The sequence below is a fragment of the Symsagittifera roscoffensis genome, chromosome 7 (genome assembly GCF_963678635.1).
Source record: "Symsagittifera roscoffensis chromosome 7, txSymRosc1.1, whole genome shotgun sequence".
Lineage (NCBI taxonomy): Eukaryota > Metazoa > Xenacoelomorpha > Acoela > Convolutidae > Symsagittifera > Symsagittifera roscoffensis.
In genome coordinates this window covers 21,168,562-21,193,877 of record NC_087068.1, presented here as the reverse complement: position 1 = coordinate 21,193,877, position 25,316 = coordinate 21,168,562, and the positions used below count along the sequence as shown (strand labels likewise).

The 25,316-nt window shown below is 35.3% G+C and overlaps 2 protein-coding genes across 5 annotated transcripts in view; one reads left to right on the top strand and one right to left on the bottom strand.

The window, feature by feature from the left end:
* LOC134852172 (ras-related protein ORAB-1-like) overlaps positions 1 to 2,607 on the bottom strand; it is a 245,776-nt gene extending 243,169 nt beyond the window's left edge. The window contains exon 1 of the mRNA XM_063868485.1: positions 2,596 to 2,607. The gene's annotated coding sequence lies outside the window, so the exon portion shown is untranslated. The remainder of the gene's footprint in view (positions 1 to 2,595) is intronic.
* Positions 2,608 to 9,824: 7,217 nt separating this feature from the next.
* LOC134850916 (uncharacterized) lies at positions 9,825 to 18,116 on the top strand. Of its 4 annotated transcripts, none has more exons than XM_063866717.1 (8): positions 9,825 to 10,283; positions 10,506 to 11,338; positions 11,883 to 12,688; positions 15,196 to 15,406; positions 15,789 to 16,028; positions 16,099 to 16,505; positions 16,844 to 17,293; positions 17,613 to 18,116. In XM_063866717.1, the coding sequence occupies exons 3-8, from the start codon at positions 12,616 to 12,618 to the stop codon at positions 17,933 to 17,935; spliced, it is 1,704 nt and encodes a 567-aa protein (XP_063722787.1). In that variant the 5' UTR covers positions 9,825 to 10,283; positions 10,506 to 11,338; positions 11,883 to 12,615; the 3' UTR covers positions 17,936 to 18,116. The 4 variants fall into 4 exon arrangements, with proteins under 4 accessions (XP_063722787.1, XP_063722789.1, XP_063722788.1 ...); XM_063866719.1 differs by having other exon boundaries at positions 9,825 to 10,822; positions 11,186 to 11,338; XM_063866718.1 differs by having other exon boundaries at positions 9,825 to 10,849; positions 11,186 to 11,338.
* The last annotated feature ends 7,200 nt before the right edge of the window (positions 18,117 to 25,316 follow it).

The following is a 25,316-nucleotide window of genomic DNA, read 5'->3' as shown; positions in this document are numbered from 1 at the left end:
GAATTTTGAACCAGAATCATTTGTGCTTAAATTAGTCATTTTATGAACTTTCATGCTCATGTATTTTTTTTACGGTGGATCGATTGATGTCAGCAGTTTTTTGCATGGCATCGAATTCTGCAAATTGAGTAGGTTGGTTTGACTTAGCCGTTGTTTTAAAACAATAGCTTCTTTCCTGTCCACATCCTGTTTCTCTAATGACGTCAATGCTAAATGAGGGTTCCCGAGAGGCGGTCATTCAGGCCTTAGCCGCTGTAAATCAGATATAAAGTGATACAAAAGGCAGGCTACAATGACTTTTCGCCCCCTTGGGAGAATCAATTAAGTTATTTCTGAAATACCAAGATCTCTGAGACAGTTGCGGGTGCAAGAGTTTTTAAAGGCAATTGAGGTTTCATTTTTTTCCCAGAGAATTATTTTGACTTTAAAAGTTTCTGCTGAAAGACTAAAGAGACATGTCTTGCCTGAATTCTGATTATCGTCGGAAACAATTTCTAAATGCTGACTTTCCAACCACGCCCCTCAAATTTAGTGTATATTTGCACCGAAGGCGCCTTTAGATAAGCTTTAGAATTGGTGAATAAGAAATGAATGTCGTAAAACAGTACCAAAGAGGTAACTTTGCCAGCCATGATTGAGGAGGGGCCGCCCGCGTCCTCCTCGGTACTCTTTTGAGTATACAAATATCTGACTGGAAAAATTATAATTGGAGAGACATTAATCTGTTGCGTAGTGCTACCTAGAATGTGTAAGGATTGCAACCGGCTACTAATTGGTTTCGGTTAAACGTTTTTAAACATTTTGTGTGCGCAAGTTGGATGACGGCCCCCTCAGGAATTCGACCCCCTACCAACCCAAAGGGTCCCCCTTTGTACTATTTTGAGGTATCCATTTTTGGTGACGGACCCTAAAGGCGTTTTCGGCGCCAATATATACTAATTTTGAGGAGGGAGCGCACGCCAAAAAACAGCGATTTTTTGTCAAAATTTTCCAAAAAGTTCCTAAAAATACCCTATTTGGCCTGTTCTCTCAAAAATTCGACTGCGGCGCACAAAATTTGACCAATACAGGGTCTATTTAATCCTTGGGGAGAGCTCGAAAAATCAATTTTGTCGACCTAAAAAAAGGTCGACATAACTTTCAATTTTTTTTTGATAATCCACCCCCGCGAGAAAATCCTAGATCCGCCCCTGATTTCAGCCGCGAAAGTTTTACTCCAAGTTTCCATTTCAAATCCTTGGGCTGAAAAAAATTTAAAGTGTTTGCAAAAAATTTGAAAATGTTCAAAAAAATTTTCTCAAATATAATTTTGATTTAAAGAAATGCCTCCGTGTCGAGAAAGTATGATCATAAAATTTCCCATTTTTCAGATTAATGTACACGGAGGACAGTCAATTTCCAATTTAATTTAACTTTTTTTTGTTATCATTTAGCTATAATTACCTTATGGCTGCAGAATATTGTTGAATTGAATTCTGTCCCATCGGCAAAAAATCATTTGGAAACCGAATCTTAATTTTTTAGTGCGGCAGTTTGAAAAATTATTTTTTCTGTAAACTGATTATTTAGATTTTTTCGGAGAATGTTATTTGGCATTTATAGTTATCAGTGAGTTCTCAGTGCGATTGTCAGTACTATACATTTTTGAGACGCCGTGGGAACCCTGTCGGCTATCCTTGTTGTTTTATCCACTTGGCTGCTTGAAGTTGTAGATTTTTGTTTACTCAGTTCTGATTATATGTCAAAACATAAGTTCACGTTCCAACCAAAATAGCAAGTTTCTGTTTTGAAATTTTAAAATATTTAAGTTGTCTATGGTGACATCCATTAGCATTAGATTAGTTATCCGCGTTTAAGAGAAGGGCTTTTATTGCTGCCTATGAATTACTATTGAATGTAAGGAAGTGTAATCCAAGTAACTGATGAGTCGTTGAGGCAAGTTACTGTTGGCTGGAAGAGCCGAGAATTGAAATCCGTAGTTTTCAAAGCGGCGATATTTCTCGATTTTTTCAATTAGTGTTTTTTTTTGCATTTCTCAGAGCTCTGCCATTTTTCATTTTTGTTATCACGCCCCTGCATTCTGTCTAATAGGGGTGGGAAGAAACTATGGCGTAGAGTGTCTTGTTCCGCCCAATTTTTGGTGCCTCGAGGAAATTTTTCAGAGTATCATATGTAGAGATTTTCTATCGTGTTTCCGATTCCAAAATGTTAATTCAAAATTGCGTCTGAATATAGATCCCTTTTTTAGGCAAATTAGACGAGAATGGGTGAGAGGCTGACCTTCCCCATTTACTTAACTTTAGTTTTTACGGTGATTTAGTTAGTATAAACTATTTTTTGAATTTTTGACTAATTTAGTTGACTCTTGCTATAAACGTCAGAAATTTTTATAGATAAAGCTTTTTCGTCCATTTTCTTTTAAATCCCTGTGAAAGTGAGAAATCTTTGCTACGCGCACAAATATTCTAAATGCTTAAGTTTGATATTTCATTTGAAGTCCTTTTCCAAAAATTCAATCGTTCCCCCCAAGGAAAGTTGTTTCAATTTTTTGTTCCTTTTAAATAAATTTCACTGTTGTGGCTGCTTCATTTTCCCTTTAATAAGTTTGGAATTGTATTCCATATTTAAATTTTTTATCATTGAAATATTTTTTTCAAATCATCGTGATTGAAACATTTCGTGCTATTTGCATAGCAATTCGAGGCTCGCCTTTTTTCCCTTGTTTGCTTATTGCTGTGACTAATTGAAATAATAATAGTCGTTTGCTATCAAATTTCTTAATACGTGTTTGTATTCGACTCGATTGGTTCAAAAGGGTGTTTTTTTTAAATCTTTTTTTTCTGTTCAAGAGTGTTTTTTGGCTTAATTTTGAGCGTTCGAAGTTTTTTATTAAAATTGCGACAGCAAGTGTGTTGGTACCGGGAACAAGATGTTTGATCGTCAATGACTATATTCGGAAGACTCATCTTTTGGATTCCTTTTCTTGTCCCTTCTGTTGAAAATGCTGCAACAGACATGTTGTAGCATGCTAACGTTTCAAATATCCGTGCTATTCGTAATTTGGTTTTTCTGTTGGTTCTAATTTTACCGACTCAGTTCGGCAATATTAAATTTTTTTTTTTTCGTTTCTTTTTTCTGTTCAATGGCTTTTAGACTATTTTATCGTGGCTTGGTATACTCAAATTGCCTCGTCTCATGTGCGAAAAAGTTTTTTTTTGCGTGTGTGTGTTGTGTGTTTGTTTTAGGGAGGATGAGGTCTTGCTTTTTTGGCTTAGAGTTTCTGCTCAGGTTTTTCTGCTTTTTTGTTTCTTGGTAGCTTTTTTTGTCATGCAATTTCACATTGTTTAAACCTGGCTTGTTTTTTTTTAAACTACCTGTTTTCATTTTGAAAGATACATTTTTTTTCGATTTGTGGTGACATTTTTTTGGCTCTATGGCATTAATTGTTGCGTAGCGCTGACAAGAATGTGTAAGTATTGCAACCGGGTACTAATTGGTTTCTGTTAAACGTTTTGTAAACATTTTAAGTGCGCAAGATAAATGATGGCCTTTAGGTAGAATGGCTTGCAGAGGATTGCTATTCCCACCTTTGAAAACAGAGAGGAATCTCTTCGGGTATGTTCAGTTGTTTTTTTCTTCAAAATCAGGTGCCTCAATTAATAATCGAAATGATTTGATCGCGCTTTGAACAAAGTTTTTAATTACTTTTGATTCCAAAAATGTCTCCGTGTCGAGAAAGTGTGATAACAAACATTCTCGTTTTTCAGACACATAGGACAATGAACTTCCGATCTAATTTATCTGCATTTTTGCTAATTTTTATCTACAGTTACCTCATGATTGCAAAATATCGTTAATTGAGCCTTGTCACATCGCCCAAAAATAAGTTGGAATAAAACTGTTATTTTTTTTAATACAGCAGTTTAAAAAATTCAGGTTTTAAACTGGTTTACTTAGATAAATGTGGTCGAAACCGGCAACCGATCAGGGTGATTATGGTGTCTGTCCGGTCAGTGCCTTCAGTGCGAAGCGTGATCCGTCAGTGACCCACAATTACCAGACAAGCAATATAAGTACCACAAAGGTTTTCACCGCACTTGTTTACAAATTCCATAAAAATCAGGGCGTATCAAAACTTCAAACTTTATACGTTTTTAAGCAAAGTTTTGAACATATAAATTATTATATAGTCGTCTGTTTTTTTGATTTGCTACTTATCAAAACGAAAAAAAGACTGTTTTACTAAGTATCTTTATTTGGCTTTCTTATTATCTGTGCGAATGTCAGTACAGCAAGTTTTGAGACTACGTGGGAACCTGGTTGGCTATCCTTGTTGTTTTATCCTTTTGGCTGCTTTAAGTTAAAGATTTTTTTTCCTATTTCTGGTTCTATGTTTTAGCATAAATTCACTTCGAACCAAATAGCAAAGTTCTGTTTTATATTTTTTAAAATTGGTGTTCCGCGTTTAAGGAATTGGCTTTCCGCGTTTATGTAAAAGCTCTTTCATTGCTGCCTATGAATTACTATTCTTGTGTGGAAGTCGTGAATTGCAAGCAGTTGATTAGTGGTTAAGGAAAAATACTTTTGGCTGGAAGGGCCGAGGATCGAATACCGTAGTTTTCAAAGCGGTGGTTTTTATTGGAATCCAAAACACGGCAAAAGATCTCTACACATGACACTGGGAAAACTTTCCTCGGGGCACCAAAAATCTCTACGCCATATTTCCTTCCCACCCCTTAACGAAGAAGACAGGGGCTGGTAACAAAAACAAAAATGGTAGAACTCTGAAAGATGCAACAAAACAAGATTTCAAAAAAAAGACATCTTTCAGAGTTCTACCGTTTTTGTTTTTGTAACCAGCCCCTGTCTTCTTCGTTAAGGGGTGGGAAGGAAATATGGCGTAGAGATTTTTGGTGCCCCGAGGAAAGTTTTCCCAGTGTCATGTGTAGAGATCTTTTGCCGTGTTTTGGATTCCAATAAAAATCATTTCAAAACGTGGTTTTCATATTTTGTTTTATAAACTAAAAAGCAAAAATAGATGAGAGGCTGACCTCCACATTTAGTTTAAGTTTATTTTTGACGCTTTTTTAGTTAGGCAAATATTGCGAAATTGAATTTATACTAAATTCAGTTGCCCTTGCTATAATTAACAGGAATTTTTTAAAATTGATTTTTATAAATGAAGTTTTTTGTTCATTATCTCCGAAATCCTTGTAATAAGAAGAATTTTTAGCTACACGCTTAATCACTGGCTCTGGGTGTTTACCTTTGATATTTCATTTGAAGCCCTTTTCCAAAGTTTCAACCGTTCCCCTAAAAGGAAAATTCTTTTGTATTTTTAATTTTAAATAAATTTCACTGTCGTGACTGCGGTCGGAACTTCATTTTCCCTTTGCTAAATTTGGAGTTTTTTCAATGTTTTAAATTCTTTTAATTATTGAAATTCTTTCAGATCATCGTGATTTGTACATTTTGTGCTATTTGCTAAGCAACTGGCTCGTAATATTTTTTCTGTGCTTCCTAAGTGCAGTTACTGAATTGAAGTAGTCATAGTCGTTAGCTATCAACCTACTTAATACGTTTTTGGTTCGACTTGAGTGTTTTTTGGCTTAACTTTGAGCGGTCGAATCTTCTTTATGCTTGTTATTGCAAGTGTGTTCAACCGGGATTTTTTCTTCTTAAATAACTTTATTCGCAAGACTCATCTTCTGTACTCCTCTCTGTCCCTTCTGTTGAAAATGCTACAACACATTATTGAGCATGTTAGCGTTTTTAATATCCGTATTATTCGAAGTTTGCTTTTATCTTAGTTGTTATTTTACCAATTTAACTTGGCAACATTTAGTTTTTTTCCGAATTAATAGAAATTTGGCTTGCATTATTTTGGGCTGGTATCTTGGTTTTCTTGTGTGTTTGGGTTGGTATCTTGGTTTTATTGAGTGTTTTGAGGAGGGTGAGGCCGTTTAAAACTTTTTGGCTGAAAGAGTTTCTGCTCAAATATTTGCGGCTTTGTTAACTCTTGGTAAGTTTTCTTCTAATGCAAATTTCTCATTCTTTTGTCTTGGCATATTTTTTTTAAAAAACCAACTGTTTTGATAACGAAAGATCAATTTTTCGAGTTTTGTGTACATTTTCTTTGCCTCTTTGTAATAAATTGAACATCATGTCAGGCGATTTTTGCCATCCACTGATTCCAAATGAAGGAATTTTCTGAATTAATTATAATACATTTGAAATAAGCAAGAGTCAAATCGGTCAAGGAAATGTTTATGCTCCTGTAATCAACATTTCCTTAACTACTTCACTTGTTTAACAACTTATTCAAAAACAATGAAATCGATAACTAAGTTTAGTCATTTTAAGATTAGTTGACATACTTGCTCGAAGTTGTGATGTGAAATCCTATTGTGAAGTGGTTTTTCTAGTTTCCCGTTTCTGTTTAGAGCAAATGAGTGTGTTATATAACGAGATCTTTTTTCGCCAGCCTAATTCGTAAAAATTATTGCTCAAGATCTGTGTACTGCTCTAATTTCTAACTATATGGCAATTAATATAGCATGTGTGTTATCCGCTTTATTGATGACTGGTGTTCGGTAGGCAGGAAATTGCTCTTGAAGAGATAGCACTTTAACTCTGTTGGTCGAGGGTTCGAATCCTATGGGGCATTTTGTATTTTTCTACGTTTGTTTACTTATTTTTTCTTGTTTTGATTGTATTGTTGTTGTTGATTGCAATATTGATAGTATTTCTGTATTGGGCTTAATCGTGCAAAAACTAAAACATCAGAAATAGTCCGTTTTGAATCGTTTTTAATCAATTCCACCATTCCTATTTCCATTTTTTATATGAACGAAATGGAGAAAAAAGAAGCAGCCATCTTTGCAGCAAATTCTGAGCAGTTGAGCTTTTATAAGGCTGATTATTCACATTTGTATGCATATTTTTTTCTAAAACTATCCGAAGACTTCCAGTTTGGTTTTCGAAATTACTCTGAAAAGCTTAGAGCCCTTAACGTGTGCTAATTATGAGAAGAGGATGTTCAAGAAACATTAAAATAGCTAAAGGGAGATGGTTTTTGAAATTACAGACAGTTCTTTAGTTTGACTAGATCATCTGGATATTTGCTATTTGATTGGCATTTTCAAAATATGATTAAGTTTTTTTTTGCGTCGAAACTAGTAACGAGTAACCTATCTGTTTTACTGAATGAAATGAAATTTTAACCTTTAACTATATTGTAAGTACAACAGCAATCAAATGTAGGTGATGCAAATAAAAGTTATCGACAAAATCGAAAACTGAGCTGAGAGGTTTGGGAGCGTAGCGAGTCTAATATCTATCTATCTATCTATCTATCTATCTCTACATTATTTAATTGACGTTTCTTTTGACACATATTTAGGAAGTCCCTTTGTTGACATGCTCAAGCTTTTTCAACGTATTATTTTTTTTGAATGTGTAAAGAAAGAATTTTTGCACGGTTATGTTATATCGTATTTTGTAATACTGTTTAAGAAGTTGTACTGTTGGTCCGTTAAAAGGTCAAAACATTGCAAGGGTTGAAATGTTTACTCAAGTCGACGTTTTAAAAGCTGTTGGAGCCCGAATGCTTTAATTTAACTCTACATTTTTTGTATATTCGCTACGTAAAACTATCAAAACTTTTGTTTCGCTTATAGTCGGGTTTCACACACTAAATTTTAAGTTCGCAACCTTATAGTGGGGTGATGTCAGGGTACACTCGGGGGTTTCAAAGCTGGTGTCCGAGTATGACAGCTTAAATCCTTTTGGTTTTCGAGATATGACGTTTTTTATGTTGTCGTTTTTTCCGTAGAACTTAGATATACAAAAAACTAACCGAACTTGAAACTCTCAACCGTCTAGTGGAGTGCAGTCAGGATACAGTCAGGGATTGCAAAGCTAGCGTACAAAACGACTGCTCAAATCTTTTTGGTTTTCGTGATATGGCGTTTTTTAGGATTTATGTTTTTTGTTTAAAAAAATTAGATATAAAAAATGGAACTTGAAATTCTTAGTCCTACGTTTTTTTTTACTGTCAGGGTACATCCAGAAGCTGCAATTCTTTTCTCCAAATGTGACTGGTCTAATTCGTTTTTATGGTTTCCGAGATGTGGCGTTTTTGTGATTTTTCCATGTTTTTTTTTAAAATTGAAATAAAAAAGCTAACAGACCAATTCTCAAATCGAATGCGGGTTACTGTCAGTTACACAACAGTGTTGCAAATCTGAGCTCTAAAAATACAGCTCAAATTTTTATGGTCTCCGAGCGATTTTTTAATTTCCAAAAATTTTGAATTGAAAAAACTAACCAATCTTGAAAGCCTCAACCCGATGGATTTTGTCGGTACATTCAGGGGTATTTTCCTTGTAAAAACTTGGCTGAGAGCTTTTACTGCCCATTTTTTTTGTTTCTGAGAAATGGCGTTCTTCATGATTGTATCAGTACTTTTTCCACAAAACTTGAAGATTTAAAAATAAATATTAGAAATTAAAATTCTCAACCATACGGTGGGATGCTGTGAGGCAACAATCAAGGGTAGAAATTATGTTCTCTAATACTATCTGCTCAAATCAATTTGGTTTTCGCTATATGTTTTTATGAAACAGAAACTCATGATATGAGCGCAGTTCAGCTTCACGGTTGCATTAAATAGCGCAGTTTTAGTACAGATTTTAGGAAGCTCTTTTTACGTTCAGCGATCTATTTGAGGCACCGTAGGTGCATGCATGTTATGCGCTTGTTATATTTTTAAATGCGGGCTTCATTATCTCGCCATGTTTAAGCTTTTTCAACGTATTATTTTTGGGTGTTTAACGAAAGTTTTTTTTTCTCATGTTTAAGCTCTATCGTATATTGCAATAGTCAAGTGTTTTTTTTTTCAATTTTCCAGTTACAATTCAGTGTTTATTTCACTGAGTTCAAAATAAGCAACCTAATCATGGGATGCGGTCAGGGTTTTTCTCACAAGGAGTGAAGAATTTGGCTTCCAAGTATGAATACCCAATTCGTTTTAGTGTACGAGTTACGACGATTTTTGTGATTAGAGAATCAAATTGAAAGTTAAGCAAAATTTTTGATAACAGCAACCTTATAGTTGGGTGCTGTCAGGATAATATCAGGGATTGTGAGTCCTGCCTCTAAATTTGACTGCCCAAATTCTTGTAGTTTTCGAGAAATGACGTTTTTTGTGGTTTTCTTACAACAATTTTATTAGAAAACACTTTTGAAGTTTCTCGAAATTTGAAATTCCCAGCGCTTTAATTGGGTACTGTGAGATTACTCTTAGTAGTCTAAAAGCAATTGAGCGGCTACTCAATTGCTTTTAGTTTACGAGGTTGGACACTTCTTTTGTCATTTTAAAAATTTACTAAGAACTTTGATATAAAACTTATACTTTTATGGTTTTTCAAATTTTGAATTAAAAAATAACTTGAATAAAAAACTTTACAAAATTTGAAATTACCAATCTGGAGGCTCTCAGAGTGCTTTCACAGGATGCAGCCTTGTTTTCCAATATGTGCAGTTTTTTTGATTTGTCGAAATTTCAAACCACCGGAGGTGCGTTACACGCTAGTATAATTGATGATTATTTAATTAGAATAAGCCTTATTGTTATGTCCATTTTTTGGATTCAACATGCAATGTTTTGAGAAAAAGTGCCTGATGTGCTTTTTTGAATAATCCGATGTTTTGTTAGGTTTTGTGAAATTTCATGTTTTTGCTCAAAAAGACAGACTTCAATCTTGTCTGTTTAGTTCATATAATTTTCAGTTACGAATTTTTCAAAATTTCGAAGAAAATACTAAGTGAGCATCTCTTTCTTTAATTTGCTCCTTTCAACGATTATCGAATGTTCTTTTTTCAAAAATCAAATACGCTCGGAAGATTCTGTTCTAATTGGACAGCATCTGGCTCTTCTTGTTTAAACTTGAAAAGCCGGGTACGGTATCATTTTATCCTGTTGATTCTCAGACAAAGCAAGGCACAATGTAACAAAACAACATGGCTGAAATATTATCTCGATGCGAGAAATCAAGGTTTTGCGTCTTTTGTGGAGCGATCATTTGTTGCTGTTCTAGGTTTACTATGTCTCCTTTTAAGGAGTTTGACGTAATTCAGTAATGAGGAGCTGATGATATCGCGTTACCTTTTTTGTTCCTTCGTTTGCTATCTCTTCTTTATTACCTCTGCTTCCTCTTTTGTATTTGGAAGCATATTTTATGATAGTTGAATCTGATTATCTTGTATCAAAGTAGTTCTCGGTAAGTATTTTTGATCTGAAACGATTTCTAGTCTATGATTACGAATTTACTATCAATTAAATTAAGCTAAGTGTTTTGATTCAGCAAACTAAAATCAATTTTCTACAATTTGTAGTCTTCGAGCTTACACAGAAACTCGAAGCACTCTTGGGTGAAAAACGCCGTAAACTAGTTGATACTAGTAAGGTAAAAAATTATTGGTATCTTAGTTTTTTTGATTAGTTATTTATTGGAGACGTGTATTCAAACAAATTTGCAGCCTCTGTGTACTGAATCATCATCATCCCGCTTCATAAAGAAAAGCAAATTCAAAACGGAACTATGACCATGCGTAAATCCGATTATTCCTCGTTTCATCTAAATGATTGAACAGCAGCAGCAGGTGTAGATGGTTATTATGTACAATCATGCCATCAAAAATGCATCCGTATTGGTAGCCTCTTTTATCAGTTCGCGTTCAGTACTGAGTCACCATTCCTGCTATTGTATCCGTACCTGGATATTGAAGCACTAAACTCTTCTCTTTTCTGGCCACCGGCGTAAGAAGAATTAAATCATTAGTAGAGGTATGGAAAAATATGTGGCTCTCATTTTGGAAATATGTGAAAGTACTCTAATGCTCCTTTCTTTTCCAAAGATACGATAGAATAATAAGACCAACCAAGGTTGATTATCTCATAACTTAACTCTATTTGTGTTAGCTTTTCTTTTGTTTTTTTTTCTACCTACCTATAACCAACGAGCATTTGATCCCAAAGGATTTCCCCGACTTCCTCAAATATTTCTTCTTAAATTGAACTGCGCCGCGTTTGGTGTTTGAAACATTTACTGTCTTTCCTATTTATTGATTACAATCGCCAACGCCGAGGTCTTCGCTAGCAAATTTTCATCTGAATTTTTAGATAATGGACCATCAGTGCCGTCTCAGCTAAGTGTTATTGTCAGGGGTATATTTTATTGAAAACATCTGCGTTCTGACGAGTTGAAAGAGTCCTATTAATTGTTTCCTGGAAGCTTCAATTTAACCTCAAAGAATCGAGGTTTATTATAAAAATGTAAGTGGATTTTGAAAGGCGAAATCTTCTCGGAGTTTTACGTCTCATTTAAGCACTTATTTTGATAAAAACTGCACCCATTTTTTCAAAAGAATAAACTCGATTTTAAGCTGATGTTCAAAAACGTCAAGTAATTCAAATAAGTTTTCAAGAAACTCCTAAGCCTTAAATGAGAACACAAGAAACATAATCAATAAACAGATCTACACAAACCCTCGCCTTTTCATTATATCCGCTCGTTTTCCCTTCAACACATTGCCCTATTGCGTTGATCATGTGTCCTAACTGAAAACTTAAAAACTGATAAGAACATTGGCGCCTTTTTACTCATTCCGCCCATATTATTGTATGCAAACCAGTAAAGATAGATTTTAAATCGGATTGACTGAAATAAATTTGTTGCTTAAACATAGTTTGAAAAACCGGAAACATAGTTTGAAAAACCGGTAAGTTATTTTGCGCGAAATATATATATATTTTTAAATTCGTTCTAAAAAATGCGTGTAGATAGTTTGAAGTCTGGTACTTAATTCGTCGTTTTTAGTCTAAATCGCCTGCATCAATTTACTCCAATTTGACGCCAAAGACAAATTGCCTGGCCGGTTACAACGGGACACCTACATTAAAGTGAAGTGACGTAACAAAACGGCACGACATCTTAACTACAATACAAATCAAGTAGCACTGTGTTTTCTGTCAGGAAATGGATCAAATGGACTTTAGAAGCACCTAACTGACTAAGTGGACGCCATTAGGCAACGATTTGAAGTGTACATTTTTGTTTCCCTCCAATCAACCGAATTCTGTCCTCATGGCACATTATCAGAGATTATAATGAATGAATGACGTAATATCCATTTCGAACGTCTTCTACAAAATTACTTATTTCCGACGAACTCTACGATTTTTTGAGTTTTTTGTTTTCCAGAGGCCGGAAAACAGTATTAGTTTCAAGTGGCGAACTCTTCTCATGTTTTATTTGGTAGAATCGAACTAAGTTGAAGTTACCTCGCTTTCATTTGAATCTGGGCTGACATTATTTCCATATTTGTCTGATTCTGTTTAGATTACCAACTGCAATTCCCTTTTTTGCCTTTATTTTATTATGCGTGTAATATATATCCCACTCCTAATTTGACGCACCAGTCTTACCAGAAGTTACCTGAAAGTGATTTCGGTCGTAGTTCACTGTATCATAAACCAAGACTGCTAAATTTCTTTTTATTTCTTCTTTGCTTAATCTACGATATTGACAAAAATTTGACATACTATCTACAATGCCTTTTATACACAGATTTCTTACCCCGCGCGAGGAGAGAAACATGGTCTACAAGACTTTTTCCAACGCAGGTAATATTTGAAATCATTGATTCCAGCAAATATCGCCAACGTAGCCTCAACAATTTAAGCACATTTTTCAGGAAACCTGTAAAGAACTAACGAAAAGTTTCTAATTAGCGTCAGTTTCTAAGAAACACTACAATTGAATCTGTAAACAGATCAGAGAAAAGTAAGGGGGAAGAATTTTGGCTTATGTTTCTAGCAGTGCAATATTAATGCTCATTCAATCGAGAAATAATAAGCACTGGTCAAGAAAAATCAGTTTTGGTATAACCATGAAATTTGATATCAATGATTTCTTTTAAACCGATTCACTAAAATCGGAATCAATGCACATATTTTCATCAATCGAGTGTATCTGAGTCAAACTAAATAGCTAAATAGCCTTGATGCCCAATCATAGCTCATTTACCACACTGCTCAAACTATTCCAGAGTGACTACCGTATTAGTGCGAAATCTGTGCATAGCGTGAATAGCAAATCAATATCGGTGCCAAAATTATTATCACCGCACTTATTCCCTAATTCATTTAAAATCGATACCGGTTTGGTTTTTTGTCATCGGAAATATTTTAATTCAAACCGGCTGACAGGAACTTCGACGAAAACCAAATTAGACTGCTCAAATGAAACAGAATTAAGAGGTTACTTTTTGCAAAACTAGCATTTAAGACGAAAGTCGAAGTCTTCAAGCAAAATTTATTGCTTGAAACAAAACTTCACATATACAAAAAGAGTATATAATCCTATTGCTTATCAAATTACTTTTTATATATGGTTTGTAAAAACCTTAATCCAAATATTTTAAAACGTTTTCGAAATGCATAAATTATATCATTGCCACTTGTGAAATTTTAGTTTGCATTTATGAAAGCTCTAACGAAAATTGGTTGTAGTCAGTAAACAAATTTCAGACACCATAAAATTACAATTACGTCTACTTTCCGATAATTGTTCCGAGCATTTGAAAAATGTGAATGAATTTTGTATTCGGGTGTGTTTAAGTTTTTTGCTTTCCACGCAAAATTAGAAACTACAAATTTTTACCGCAAAGGGTCGAGCCATGTATCCTTTTAAAGCTCTTTCAGTTGTGATTCGAACGACATACAATTTGTTTTTCACAATATCAAGAAAAACCGGTTTGAAGTTTTCGATTTTTTTGGTCTAATTTCGATTTAATAAGGTAAGCGTGCAGGATTGCACTAGATTGTTTATGCGTGCTTAATTCAAGCCATAAAAATTTAGATTCCTTCGGGTAAAGTTATTTTTTTTGCAACATTTTGGGAATCAAAAACTTTGCAAAAAATTTGAAAATTGTTTTCTTGTCATTTCTTGGCATTTTTCTACAAAATTTTCCAACTGGCCTATTTTGCTTAGATTGTAGAATATGCTTAAGGTCCATTTTTTTTGTTTAGATCTTTTTATAACACCACTCAGAAACAACGACAATAATTTGAAGAATTTTTTTTTTGTGTTTTTAAGACTATGGTCGTATCATTCTGTGCTAATTGCACAGTAACCGGCTATCCTTTTTGTAAATTTATTCATTTTCCTGGTCACGCTTAATTAGCTTGACGTCTAGTTTTCTAGGCCCGCTCAAACTATTGGTTCAAGCCATTTTGATTCAAACAAAAAATCCAATATTATAATTATTTTCACAACCTTCAACACTTTGAGTGTCAGAGAACATAATGAAAGTATAGTTGTACGTTTAGTTGTATAGAATGTGAGAATTTTGCTTCAGGATTCGTTCATGCTCAATTGGTATGTTGAGGGGTTGTTGTTCTATCAGCTCAGTTCATTTCTTTTGTTAAAAGCAAGGCAAATTTCACTATGGAACAGCAATGTGTAAAGTTCACTAAAAGTCAAAAATAGGTTTTATATTTTAGATTTATGAGTTAAATTGGAACACTACCTATTGATCCAGTTTTCTCAAATTGGGTTATTTTTATATCAAAAATTGTCAATAATAAATTAATTTTCAAATTCAAAGAGCTTCAAGTGCATATATATATATTTTTGAAATTTGTAAGTTACGTTTTTTTTTTTCAAAAACAAATCAAAACTTCGAAAAGTTTTCTCAAATTGGGTTATTTTTTATAAATTGTAAATGAACGAAGTGAAGACACTTTAGGTGCAGTTTTCCAGTATTTTTCAACGAAAAGCCTTCATGTGAGTCTTTAAAGCTGTTCATGCTCAAATTTGATTTTTCATGTTTTGGCATTCGATTTGGTTTTCAATTTCAATTCCGTTAATTTGCAAAAAGAATTAACGAAAGTGCAAATGATGCTTAAAACCTGATTTGTTTTTAACTTTACAAGCAGATTTTTTTTCGAGTACGCTGTGCAGTTGAAAGGAAAATTGATCTATTGGTTCAGATTTCTCAAAATGGCTCAGCCTGCAAGAAATAGCAACCATCATGAAATCATATGTTTTTTTTTCTGTAATACTTGTATCAGTGTTTTCCTTGTTCATTGACAGTTTTACAATTGCCTGTTGACTATGTTTATTACAGTAATGAAGCAGTACCCCTCCAAGTTCACCGCCATCATGGGCGAGATCTGGAAGATGCCGTTTGAGAAGCTACTGCGTGCCTCCCTCACCACCCACCACGTGAACATTTATGTCGACCTGGCAGCCAGCAAGGTCACCGGGGTCTCCCAGTATGACAGATATGTGAAACATGTGAGACGCCTGTCCAGAGTCATAGGCGACATTGAAGACACGTGAGCAGTGTTCTGAAGACAATTTAATGCGCTCCAAGTTCATTTTTCTGTAATAAAGAGGGAGAGTTGTGATTGTTTTTTTGTGCCCTCACAGCAAACTTGGTTTTCATATCATTTTTTGCCATTTGTCAAAATACGAAAGATTTATCACGGAAATCTTCCTGATTGGAATGGTTTACATGATTGCTTAAATTTGTTTTGATTAAAAATGATGAAAAGATTCTTAATCAAAACTAGTGGTCCTTATTATTCGACTAAAATTTATGGATTAGTACCTCAGTTTGGTGTCGACCGTGAGCTAGTTCTTTGCATGAACAAAATAGATGTAAGTGTAACAAGATAGACAATTAATTGTGACATAGGTTCATTTTTCAAATTTCAGTCCTTTTGTGGACCTTCCGCGAACGGATGACGTACTTATGGACCATCTGTTCATGAAAGTGTGTGAGTTCTGTCCCTCCCACCCCCACTCGCGCCAAACAGCAGAGACAGTCACAAATGAACTAAATGAGCAGGGCTACATAGAGAGCAGGAATGACATTGTGGACATGTTGGAACAGCCTCTATTGCTGCAGAAGAGAGTGAGACACATTTACAGACAGATAGAGGGCGTAACTCCTCCGTAAGTTTGAAGTTGAAATTTGTTGTTTTTTGTTCCGACCATTTGAAAACCTACGGTTTGAATTTTTAAGGGAATACGAAGACTTTGGGCTCAATTCTGTATACCCTGAAACAGCTTCGTTGACCTCAATTGCAGAAGCTTCAACACACACGAACCAAAGTGCATCTTACTTTGCCGACCGCAATTCAGACTCGGCTTCGCTAAGAAGTAGTGCCTCGGCTATTTTCACGAATAACTTTGACGAACTGTTTGAGCAAGCGGCGCAGATCAATGGGGACCGTTCTCCGATACGCGGGGGAATAAGACCCTCATCTTCGATTGATTATTCAGCTACTGGGTCCACTCTTTTGACCCCCACTAAGGGGAAGAGAGGCGTGACTGATTATTCGCCTCAGGTGGAGGCTCTGCATTTGGAAGTGGTGAATGAGACAGCGGCGGCCGTTCAGCTTCCTCAAAGTCCCCATAGGGATCTGATGAGTGAGTTCATTGCTTTGATTTTATCTTACAAGTAAAAAATCAAACATGATAATTAAGCTTTAAAAGTTTTTAAAGAACCAACCGTACGTTGCACGGCAACTTGTTTTAATCAAACGTCCAGAGTGGCCCTAAAACAGCTTTTCATTTTTTTCAAACTCACAAAAATTTGATAGTGAGCTATAAGTTTCAAGCTAAAATGAAATATTTTTGCCAATTAAGTCTTCCGTTTTGAAATTTCTGCGTTTTTTTTATTAGTATGATTGAAATCAGTTATGTACATTTTGTCCTGTATGATTTCAAAAGTTCCATCTATCATTATTCTTAATATTTTTTTTCAGAATTTTCACCTGGTCCTCGTTCACAAATTAAAATAGTTGTCGAGGACGGCGAAAATGATTTCGACCGACTCCTCCAGATCAACAAGACAATTGCACAAGACAGCGATTCAGACGAAATGCTATCTTCAAATCCAACTTCAGTACCCGAACCAAATTTGGAGCCGACAGTATCTTCTTTGGACGCCACAATGATGTCATCTTCGTCTCGGGATTCGAGTTACACGAGAGCCGAGACTGTTCTCGTGTCGAAGACCGGCGATTCTTCAGTACAGAAACGGATCAAGAAACGCAAGAAGGTGAAGCAACAGTCACTAGATGCGTCGGTGTTGGGAACAGATGATTGTAGCAATTGTGATGTGTGTGATTATGAGAAGCGGTTAAGTCAGATGTCCTTACAGAATCCGACTGATGAGTTCGATAAATTGCAGCAGTATATGATAGACACTGGAGGTAAGTTGAGTTATCCTTATCTAGCTACCGCACTCAACTCTGTGATTTCCTTGTTTTTTGCGGGTTGTTCTGTTCTTTGTTCGAAGATCGATTCGCTGAAAAGCGAGAAACAAATTTTCAAACAATCGGGGAATACAAGAGTTCAGAGACGGTTTCGGCGTCTTTGAAACCCTTCTCAAATAAAGACCAAGAGAAGGCGATTGATGCAATTGTACTGAGAGTTTTGAATGGACCTATATTTAATTAACTACCCAGAATGGAACTGCCCGAAAACAAATTAGTATTATTATATTACTCCTCATGCTTTTGTTGTCCTTAGATACGCTTCCAAATTCAATCGACCTGCCTTCCTCTTGTGATATCTCTGTTCTCTTCGACCCCGGACAGCTAGAAATGGATCCAGACGAAAACTTCCAACCCATACCCGACATTCTCGACGCCATACTAAGCGACAACCCATCTCAATCAGTGCAGAAGAACTCGGAAGCGGAGACCAATCAGAAAGAGGAAAATTTTGAACCAATCAAATCGGAAGAGCCTCCGAAAAGTGAAAAATCGATCTCTTCAAAATCTAAAAAGAAACAACCGAAGTCAGATTCGGTCAAAAGAAAGACTGATATGAGAACTGCAGAGTGTTGCTAAATAAGATTCGGTTTTGAATGACTAAGGTTGTATGCTCATCTGCATTTATGAGACTGGAGATTGATCGCCTTTGAAGTTTGCCTTCGTAATGTATATAATTATCTCGCAATATTCAAGTGCATATTAATGATTGCTAAATAGCTTTAGTGCAATGAATTCAAATAATATAGATATAACAATATTTCAGTTTTTTAACCAGAAGTAGATTGTTTTCCCAGATTTGGAGACGGATTGCAAATTGCATTCTTCAATTGCGAAAGTTCAAATGGCGCGAAAAAATGCGATTGACTTTTAATTTCAGACGTGGATTTCACTTTCAGATTTTCTAGGGGAACGAAAAAAAAACGTTTGATCAAGTTTTCTCTAGTTAGTTAAATCTTATCGAAAAAGAATCGATCATAAATTATTATTGATATTTTGAAAAATAAAGAGCTTAAAGTCCATTTATCCAATTCTATCTCCATACAAATCCATTTTTCCAATTCATTGGAGGCCACTGAAACTTTTCCAACTATATGTTAGCTGTGTTCCAAATACTTTTTGATTTTTTTTGTTTCTTAAAGTTTCAAATGAAATTTGACTTTTTCAAAAACCATTTTGCCTTGTTAATAATGTTGAAGGGTGTGTGAATTTGATAAACCAGCAATTCGAAGGGTTGATTGTAACAGGAAAACTTTTGACAATTTGAAGGTCCGTGTTTGACAGATTTGTTTTTTTTAAAATACCAGAAAAAAAATCGGCAAAAGGAGATTCGAACATATAAGAAAATACAAAGAAAAATCTGGATAATTCAGTTTTTATTGTTGTATTATCTGCAGTTTCGCAATTTGCTCTAATCGAACCCGCACTTTTTTGTGGGAGGAGAGTTATTTTATTGCTCCTGAAATTCTTCTATTGATCCTGACGTTTGTTTTTCGAGCTGCTTTTGCCGTGTTTGCCTGATTTTGCGCTTTGCAGCTTCGCCAATGTGGTTAATCTTCAAATATAGATTGAATTTATGAAAAGATGTTGGGATAAACCTAAAAAGTAGCCTGTACCTTGTAGGTCCTAATTTACACGACTTTTTTTTATTCAACCTAAGTCGCAAATGAAAGTTCTCAACTAAAGGCTTTTATCTGTTTTTTTTTGCTGCATATAATCATAATTTTGCGTTTGGTTTATTTGTAGCTAGGTCCTTCTTCATAATAAAAACGTGCACTATGAAAGTATACGAGCTTTGATTTTTTTAAAACTCTTTGGAAAATTTTATGATCTTTTCGAATAAAAATCCTATTTTACTTACATTTTTTTGTCGATTTTCAAAAAAGTGGTACTAATCGAAATATCGACTATTCAACTATTCATCTGCCTGTCTGCTTACTCCACTAGTTTTACTTCGCTCGACATTCTACAGTGGGGGGTTTTAAGCCATTTTTAAGAATTTTTTCTTTTTCTCGAAAACAATTCTGTGAAATCTGCGATTACAGAATTACTTAAAAAACATGTGATAAGATCACCCATTCATTAGCTGCTACGATCTAATTATTGTTGAAGTTGAGTTATGGCTTTCGATAATGTCCAAATTTTGATTTGAAATTTGGGCAGTTTCTGGAAAATTTCTTTTCCCAAAATCTACCTTGCTTAAGGGTTCAATCGAAAAAACAAGTGTTAGGAACTGTCCTAGCATAAACGGCAACGCCTAAATTTTGTATTGACAATTTGGAAATTGTGAATGTTTTTTGGAAATATTTGATTTTTTTCAAAAACTACCCTACCAAATTTGAAGTTAATGGTTTGATTGTTAGAACAGGTTAACGGATCTTTTCTGCACAAGTGGTATTACCTTGTTTTTGGGATAAAAAAGTTATCTCTGTAGAAGAGGAAAAATCTAGGATATAGAGTTAAACCTTGAGTACATGCACTAGAAATTTCACGTTTCTCTTCTTAGCGGCAATGCCCTTATTGTTGTTTTTAGTTTCCTAATTGTAGAAAAGCATTGTTGTAGGTGGGAATTTAATTTCGTTCTATATATATATAAGTAGTATAGATATACGACACTGGGATCGGGGGGGGGGGGGGGGGGTGGTGATCCCTACAGGGATCATTGGGTATAGATTATACCTAATGATCCCTATGTAAATATTTATACCTAATGATCCCTATGTAAAATATTTATACCTACTGATCCCTATGTATAATTTTCATAGCAAATGATCCCTATGTAAAATATTTATACCTAATGATCCCTATGTAAAATATTTATACCTAATGATCCCTATGTAAAATATTTATACCTAATGATCCCAATGTATAATTTTTATACTTAATGATCCCTATGTAAAATATTTATACCTAATGATCCCTATGTATAATTTTCATAGCAAATGATCCTTATGTAAAATATTTATACCTAATGATCCCTATGTAAAATATTTATACCTAATGATCCCTATGTAAAATATTTATACCTAATGATCCCAATGTATAATTTTTATACTTAATGATCCCTATGTAAAACTTCGGTAAATTATTGAGTATTCCCACTGAACGTTGTGGAAACGGGAATGGAATTAAGTTTTGGTCGGTGCATATTTTCCCTTCTAAAGTTTGGGGGTATTGGCTTGTTTACATGTAAAAGGACGTTATATACCTATTATATGTAATAGGAAAGCACCAGATTTTGGCAGCGTAGCTTAACTGTTGGCTGCGGTGAACGATTTCCTTCAAAAATGCATGTTTTATTGCTGAATCTCAAAGAAAGGAAAATTCTTCAATTGCGGCGGCCGCCACCTCTATTTAGGTAAAAGCTAATGATCAATTTGACCGAAATAAGAATGAAAAGTTTCTTTAAGCCAAATGAAAGTAAAAAACAAAGAAAAATTTTGCAACACTGAAAACTCTAAAATAATGAAATTGGCTTGAAAATTTCGACATTTCCATTTTCCGTGTCTACAGAAGACTGAAAAATAAACGTCTGAAATCTATGACAAAAGCTTTGATTTTATAGAAAGGTTGAAAGAGCTAATAAGTTGTAGTGGGTTAAGATCTTGAAAAACGAGAACACTGATGAAAGCCAAAAGTGCCCAGAAATATTATCAAAACTTGTACCTAACTTGTTACTATAAAATTGAAGTTGAACAAAATTTCTTGGGGTCCGAGTAGAGGAAAACGCATGGCGCTCGACTCTCAGCCGAAAGGCGGCGTTTCGAAACCCGTCCGGAAATTGTACTGAAAGGAGGCAACAGTAGCTGGTATGGTGATATCCCCCCATAGATCGATTTTGTATTTTTTCTATAGTAATCTAACTTCTCGGATTACTGCTATTCAGTTAAAAATTGGGTAAAAATGTCAATTACTAAAAAATGTAGTGTTTAAAATGAAATTGAAAAGTGTACAAAACAGCCATATTAAATTGTTAGTTAATGGGTAAGCATGTGAGTTAGGAAACGTTTCAAAACATGATCATTTATGTAAGCAAAATCAGAAGCATCGCCATTAAAGTTTTTATCATAAATCAAATGTGCAATATAAATGCAAAAAGAACCGCACATGGTAGAGTTTGAGTCTTGCATGGGAAAGTTTGTCATCAATTCAGTCACCTGATGAAAATTCTCGTTCAATCGTTTATACAGATTGGTGTACTGCCAAAGAGGAAGACCGAGAGGATCAGCAAAATATAAAACATTTCTTCTGTTGCAAATTACAATCCAATGTGTCCCCGGAGAATCTGATTTTGAAGTGTTCACAATCATAAAGATATTGTTTGGGATGTGAGGTGGAAAATTGTCCGCTGCAAATACTCCAAGAAACTTATATTTCAGATGTTTACAGTTCTGAATGAGATCCTGCAACTGAATTTCATCCATTTTTAGACGGTCGAAATTGGAAGGACGTTCTTTGTAACTTTGCGGTCGGAGGTAATAAATACATTGGATGAGCGTATACCCCAAACAAAAATTTCAAGGTTTGCTGTCAACGCGTTTGAGAATTGAAGATCGAGTGAAACTGAGCAGTTAGTAAGTTCTGGATGCAAGAAGTCATGAGCTGCCTGCTGTGTGCTAGTGAGATCAAAACACATAATAAAGTGCTGTTGGTAGTTATCCAGAGTGATTCCCAGCCCGCAGTGCAACAAACCTAGCGCTGATAGTGTGTTGAAGAAGAGACGTTTATGATCTTGTGTACTGATTGGTGTACTTGCTATTGGTAAACCGTTCCGTCTCAAGGTAACTTGCTCCAATCCAAACTTTTGATAATGAAAAGGATTCGTTCGGTTTGTTCCTAGAAATGCATTATTTGTGTTCAATGCTATTATAATTTGTCTCACCGGTTCACGAGCAAAAATGTCTTCCTGTTGCCAGCTGCGCTGACCAGCTGTTGCAAGAAATGTTTTTGTAATTTCTTCTTGATATGGGTAGTTCGCAGGAGTTTTGAGCAAAGTTGATTCAATGGCAGAGAGCACATGGTCGGTCACAGTCATTTTTCTAACATATAGGTTCGCTTCGAGTATTTGCAGCTTGTAATGCTTGGCAGCATCTTCCGATATAATGAGAAAGTCTTCATGAGAACGTCTGTAAGAAAGTCTGAGGGTAACACCGCTCAACAAATGCTTGTCACATGTGAAAAAATCAACTCCAGCGGGTCCATAGAACCAAATTTCCCTCGATTCACGGACCAGTTCTCGTTGAGATGTGAAATCAGCTGCATCTATTGCAGCGGGATTGTTTTCAAAACGATATCCCTGACACTTAAGCCATGAATCCTTGGCTCCTTTGCTGTTAGAAAATTCTGTTCCAATAAAGCTTTTATGCGCAAAATTACTATTGGCATTTGAGATTTTGAGTCCATTAGCAGAGAGGGTACAGTCAGAGAAAAGGGAATACAGGGAGTTGTTTACGAGGAACGGTGAATCAGACACAGTAGGATCAGTGTTGTCGTATCGCAGATCAGCTCCATTTGATTGCGTTACTTTGCATCGTATTTCCAAATAAATTTTTTGCAGGTCAACAAAATTATTACGGTCACCGGTGATTTCAAATTCAAGCATTGGTCCATTGGGTGAATAGACAGGTCCAATTTTTTGATCAAAAGCGTTTTCAAAAGTAATCAAAAGAGGTTGTTTTTCAAACAAATCCAGAGAGCTATGGGTAGCTTCATTGGGTAACAAATTAGCGATCATTTTTGATGTTTGAGAAAAAATCTGCTCGACTTCTCACTGGTCTGGTTTTTCTTCGAATGGTTGTTTTTCTTTTTCGAGCCCCTACTGACCTTCTTCTTCGTAATCCATTCATTGGTGTCTTTCGACGACGTCGTCTACCACCACCGAGTTGTTTTCTTGCAGTTTTTGTGACAGTGTTTTTCAATGCTTGTTTAGGAGACTTCTTTTTCATAGCGACATCAATTAGTTCTGGTGCTGCACTCATCAAAAGTTCTCTGCCCAGTTTTTTCGCAGCCGGTAGAATAACCCGTCGTGCAAACGGTATAGCAACACGACCAATACCAGCAGCCAAAGCGCCAAATCCACTGCCGCGTTGTCGGTAGTGTCCAGAGAAATGAGGAAGTGAAGCTTGCTTTGCATAATATTGTTCCATTGGTTTTCAATCAAAGCGCTTGAATTTTAGAGTCAACACAACTTTACCAGTTCCTGCAAAGGGCACTAGTCTTCCAGTTTCTGTGCGCAACTGTACCGATATTGATTGTACAGATGAAGTGAATAATTTTTTGTAGTCTAAATTAGTGAAGTTTTTTCGATGATTAGGTTCAATGCTGCAGGCACTACCGTTTTTGATGCGTCTATTTGAATCAATGACGCGTAACAATGGGGCCTTTGCATCACCAACAGTTTGGTATTGAATAATGTCAATATAGACAAAAATTAGACTTGTCCCACTTGATAAGTCATATGGGAAATGAGATTCGTACAGTTCGTTTCCCTCATAAGATGCATCGAAGGAGGGTCTCATTTTGTAACCAATGTGATATTCACCGTTCTCATCAAGCTTTGCATTGTAGCCTAACAGACTGGGTATTTGGGGACTTGGGAATGAGATTCCTTCATTTGCGTTCATCCAAATGCTCATGCTATTCGTGATTTCTTGAGGACTCGCATGAAAATGAATTTTGTCTTTGAGTTTTGTTTTTATCTCATTAATCAATTGTTCTATAAAAGTGTACTCTCCTGATTTGATAAAAACTTTTTCGCCATAGTAGGGTCTGGAAATTGTATTCCGATTGCCAGCGTTGGATTTACTGGCTACTACTTCGGATGCTCTGAAGTACGTAAATTCCTCATCAGTAACATTGTTTAATTTTGTGGGGAAAATTATTTCTGAGAGAGCAACTCTCCAATCTCCGTCTAAAGCTATTTCTTCTTTACAAAAATTTCTAAAACTGGCCAAAGTGTTGTCTGGGAAATAATCCATTGATGCTGTTGAAATCAAATGTACAGTAAACTCATCACTGCCCATTTTCGTTATAATCAGCTTTGTTTCCAATTAAACTAAGTTCTTTTTCATAAAATTTTCCGCTGATTTCTTCCTTTTCCGCATCAATGAGACTGTATGTTGGAGGGTTTACAGTAGGAATGGCAACTATTTCAAAAACTTCGTCTGTAAAAATCTGCTTGTAACCTTTTCTAAAAGGCAAGTCAGTCTTCGCTATTCGCACATAGTCACCAACATAAAATTTTGGTTTCTGTACCAACTTCGATGAACTGTTTGCAATTAATGAAACTAAAGCAGGTACATGTTTTCTTGTGACCTTGTTTGGAGCCAATTTTGTTACTCTATTAACGCGTGAGTTAATCGTTTGAACAAAACTTTGTAATTTTTCAATATAACTGTAAGTCCATTCAAACTCCAAGTATTTGTAGATAATACTTTTCAGCGATCGAATGTTTCTTTCGGCAAACGCCGATTTTTTTTCACTGTGAGTATTGTATTTGATGATTTCTCGTTTAGTACATAACTTTTCGAACTCTCCTTTAAACTCGGTGCCTTTGTCAACCCAAACCTTTTTTGGTTGTTTTGTTTTGATCATTTTTTTGAAAGCTTCGGTTGTTTCTTTAGCATATTTGGTCTTCAGGGGTTCCACTCGTAAGTAGCGAGAGAGACAATCGACAGCAACTAATAAATATCGTACCCCTCGGTTATATTTAGCCAATTTATCAACATAAGCCAAGTCAAGAGACCAAATTTCGTTGATATCGTTAACAATCACTTTTAGCCGAGGATATGTTTTACGAAACAATCCATACTTTGTATGTGATGATTGAGATCTCAGAAAATTTTTAACTTTTTTTGGTGAGAGTTGACTAGCAGTTGTTAAATTTTTAACGCTACCAAATGCAGCTGGACCTTTCGTGTAGAGTAATTTGAGTTTCTTTTCTTCACTGATAGTAGGATTT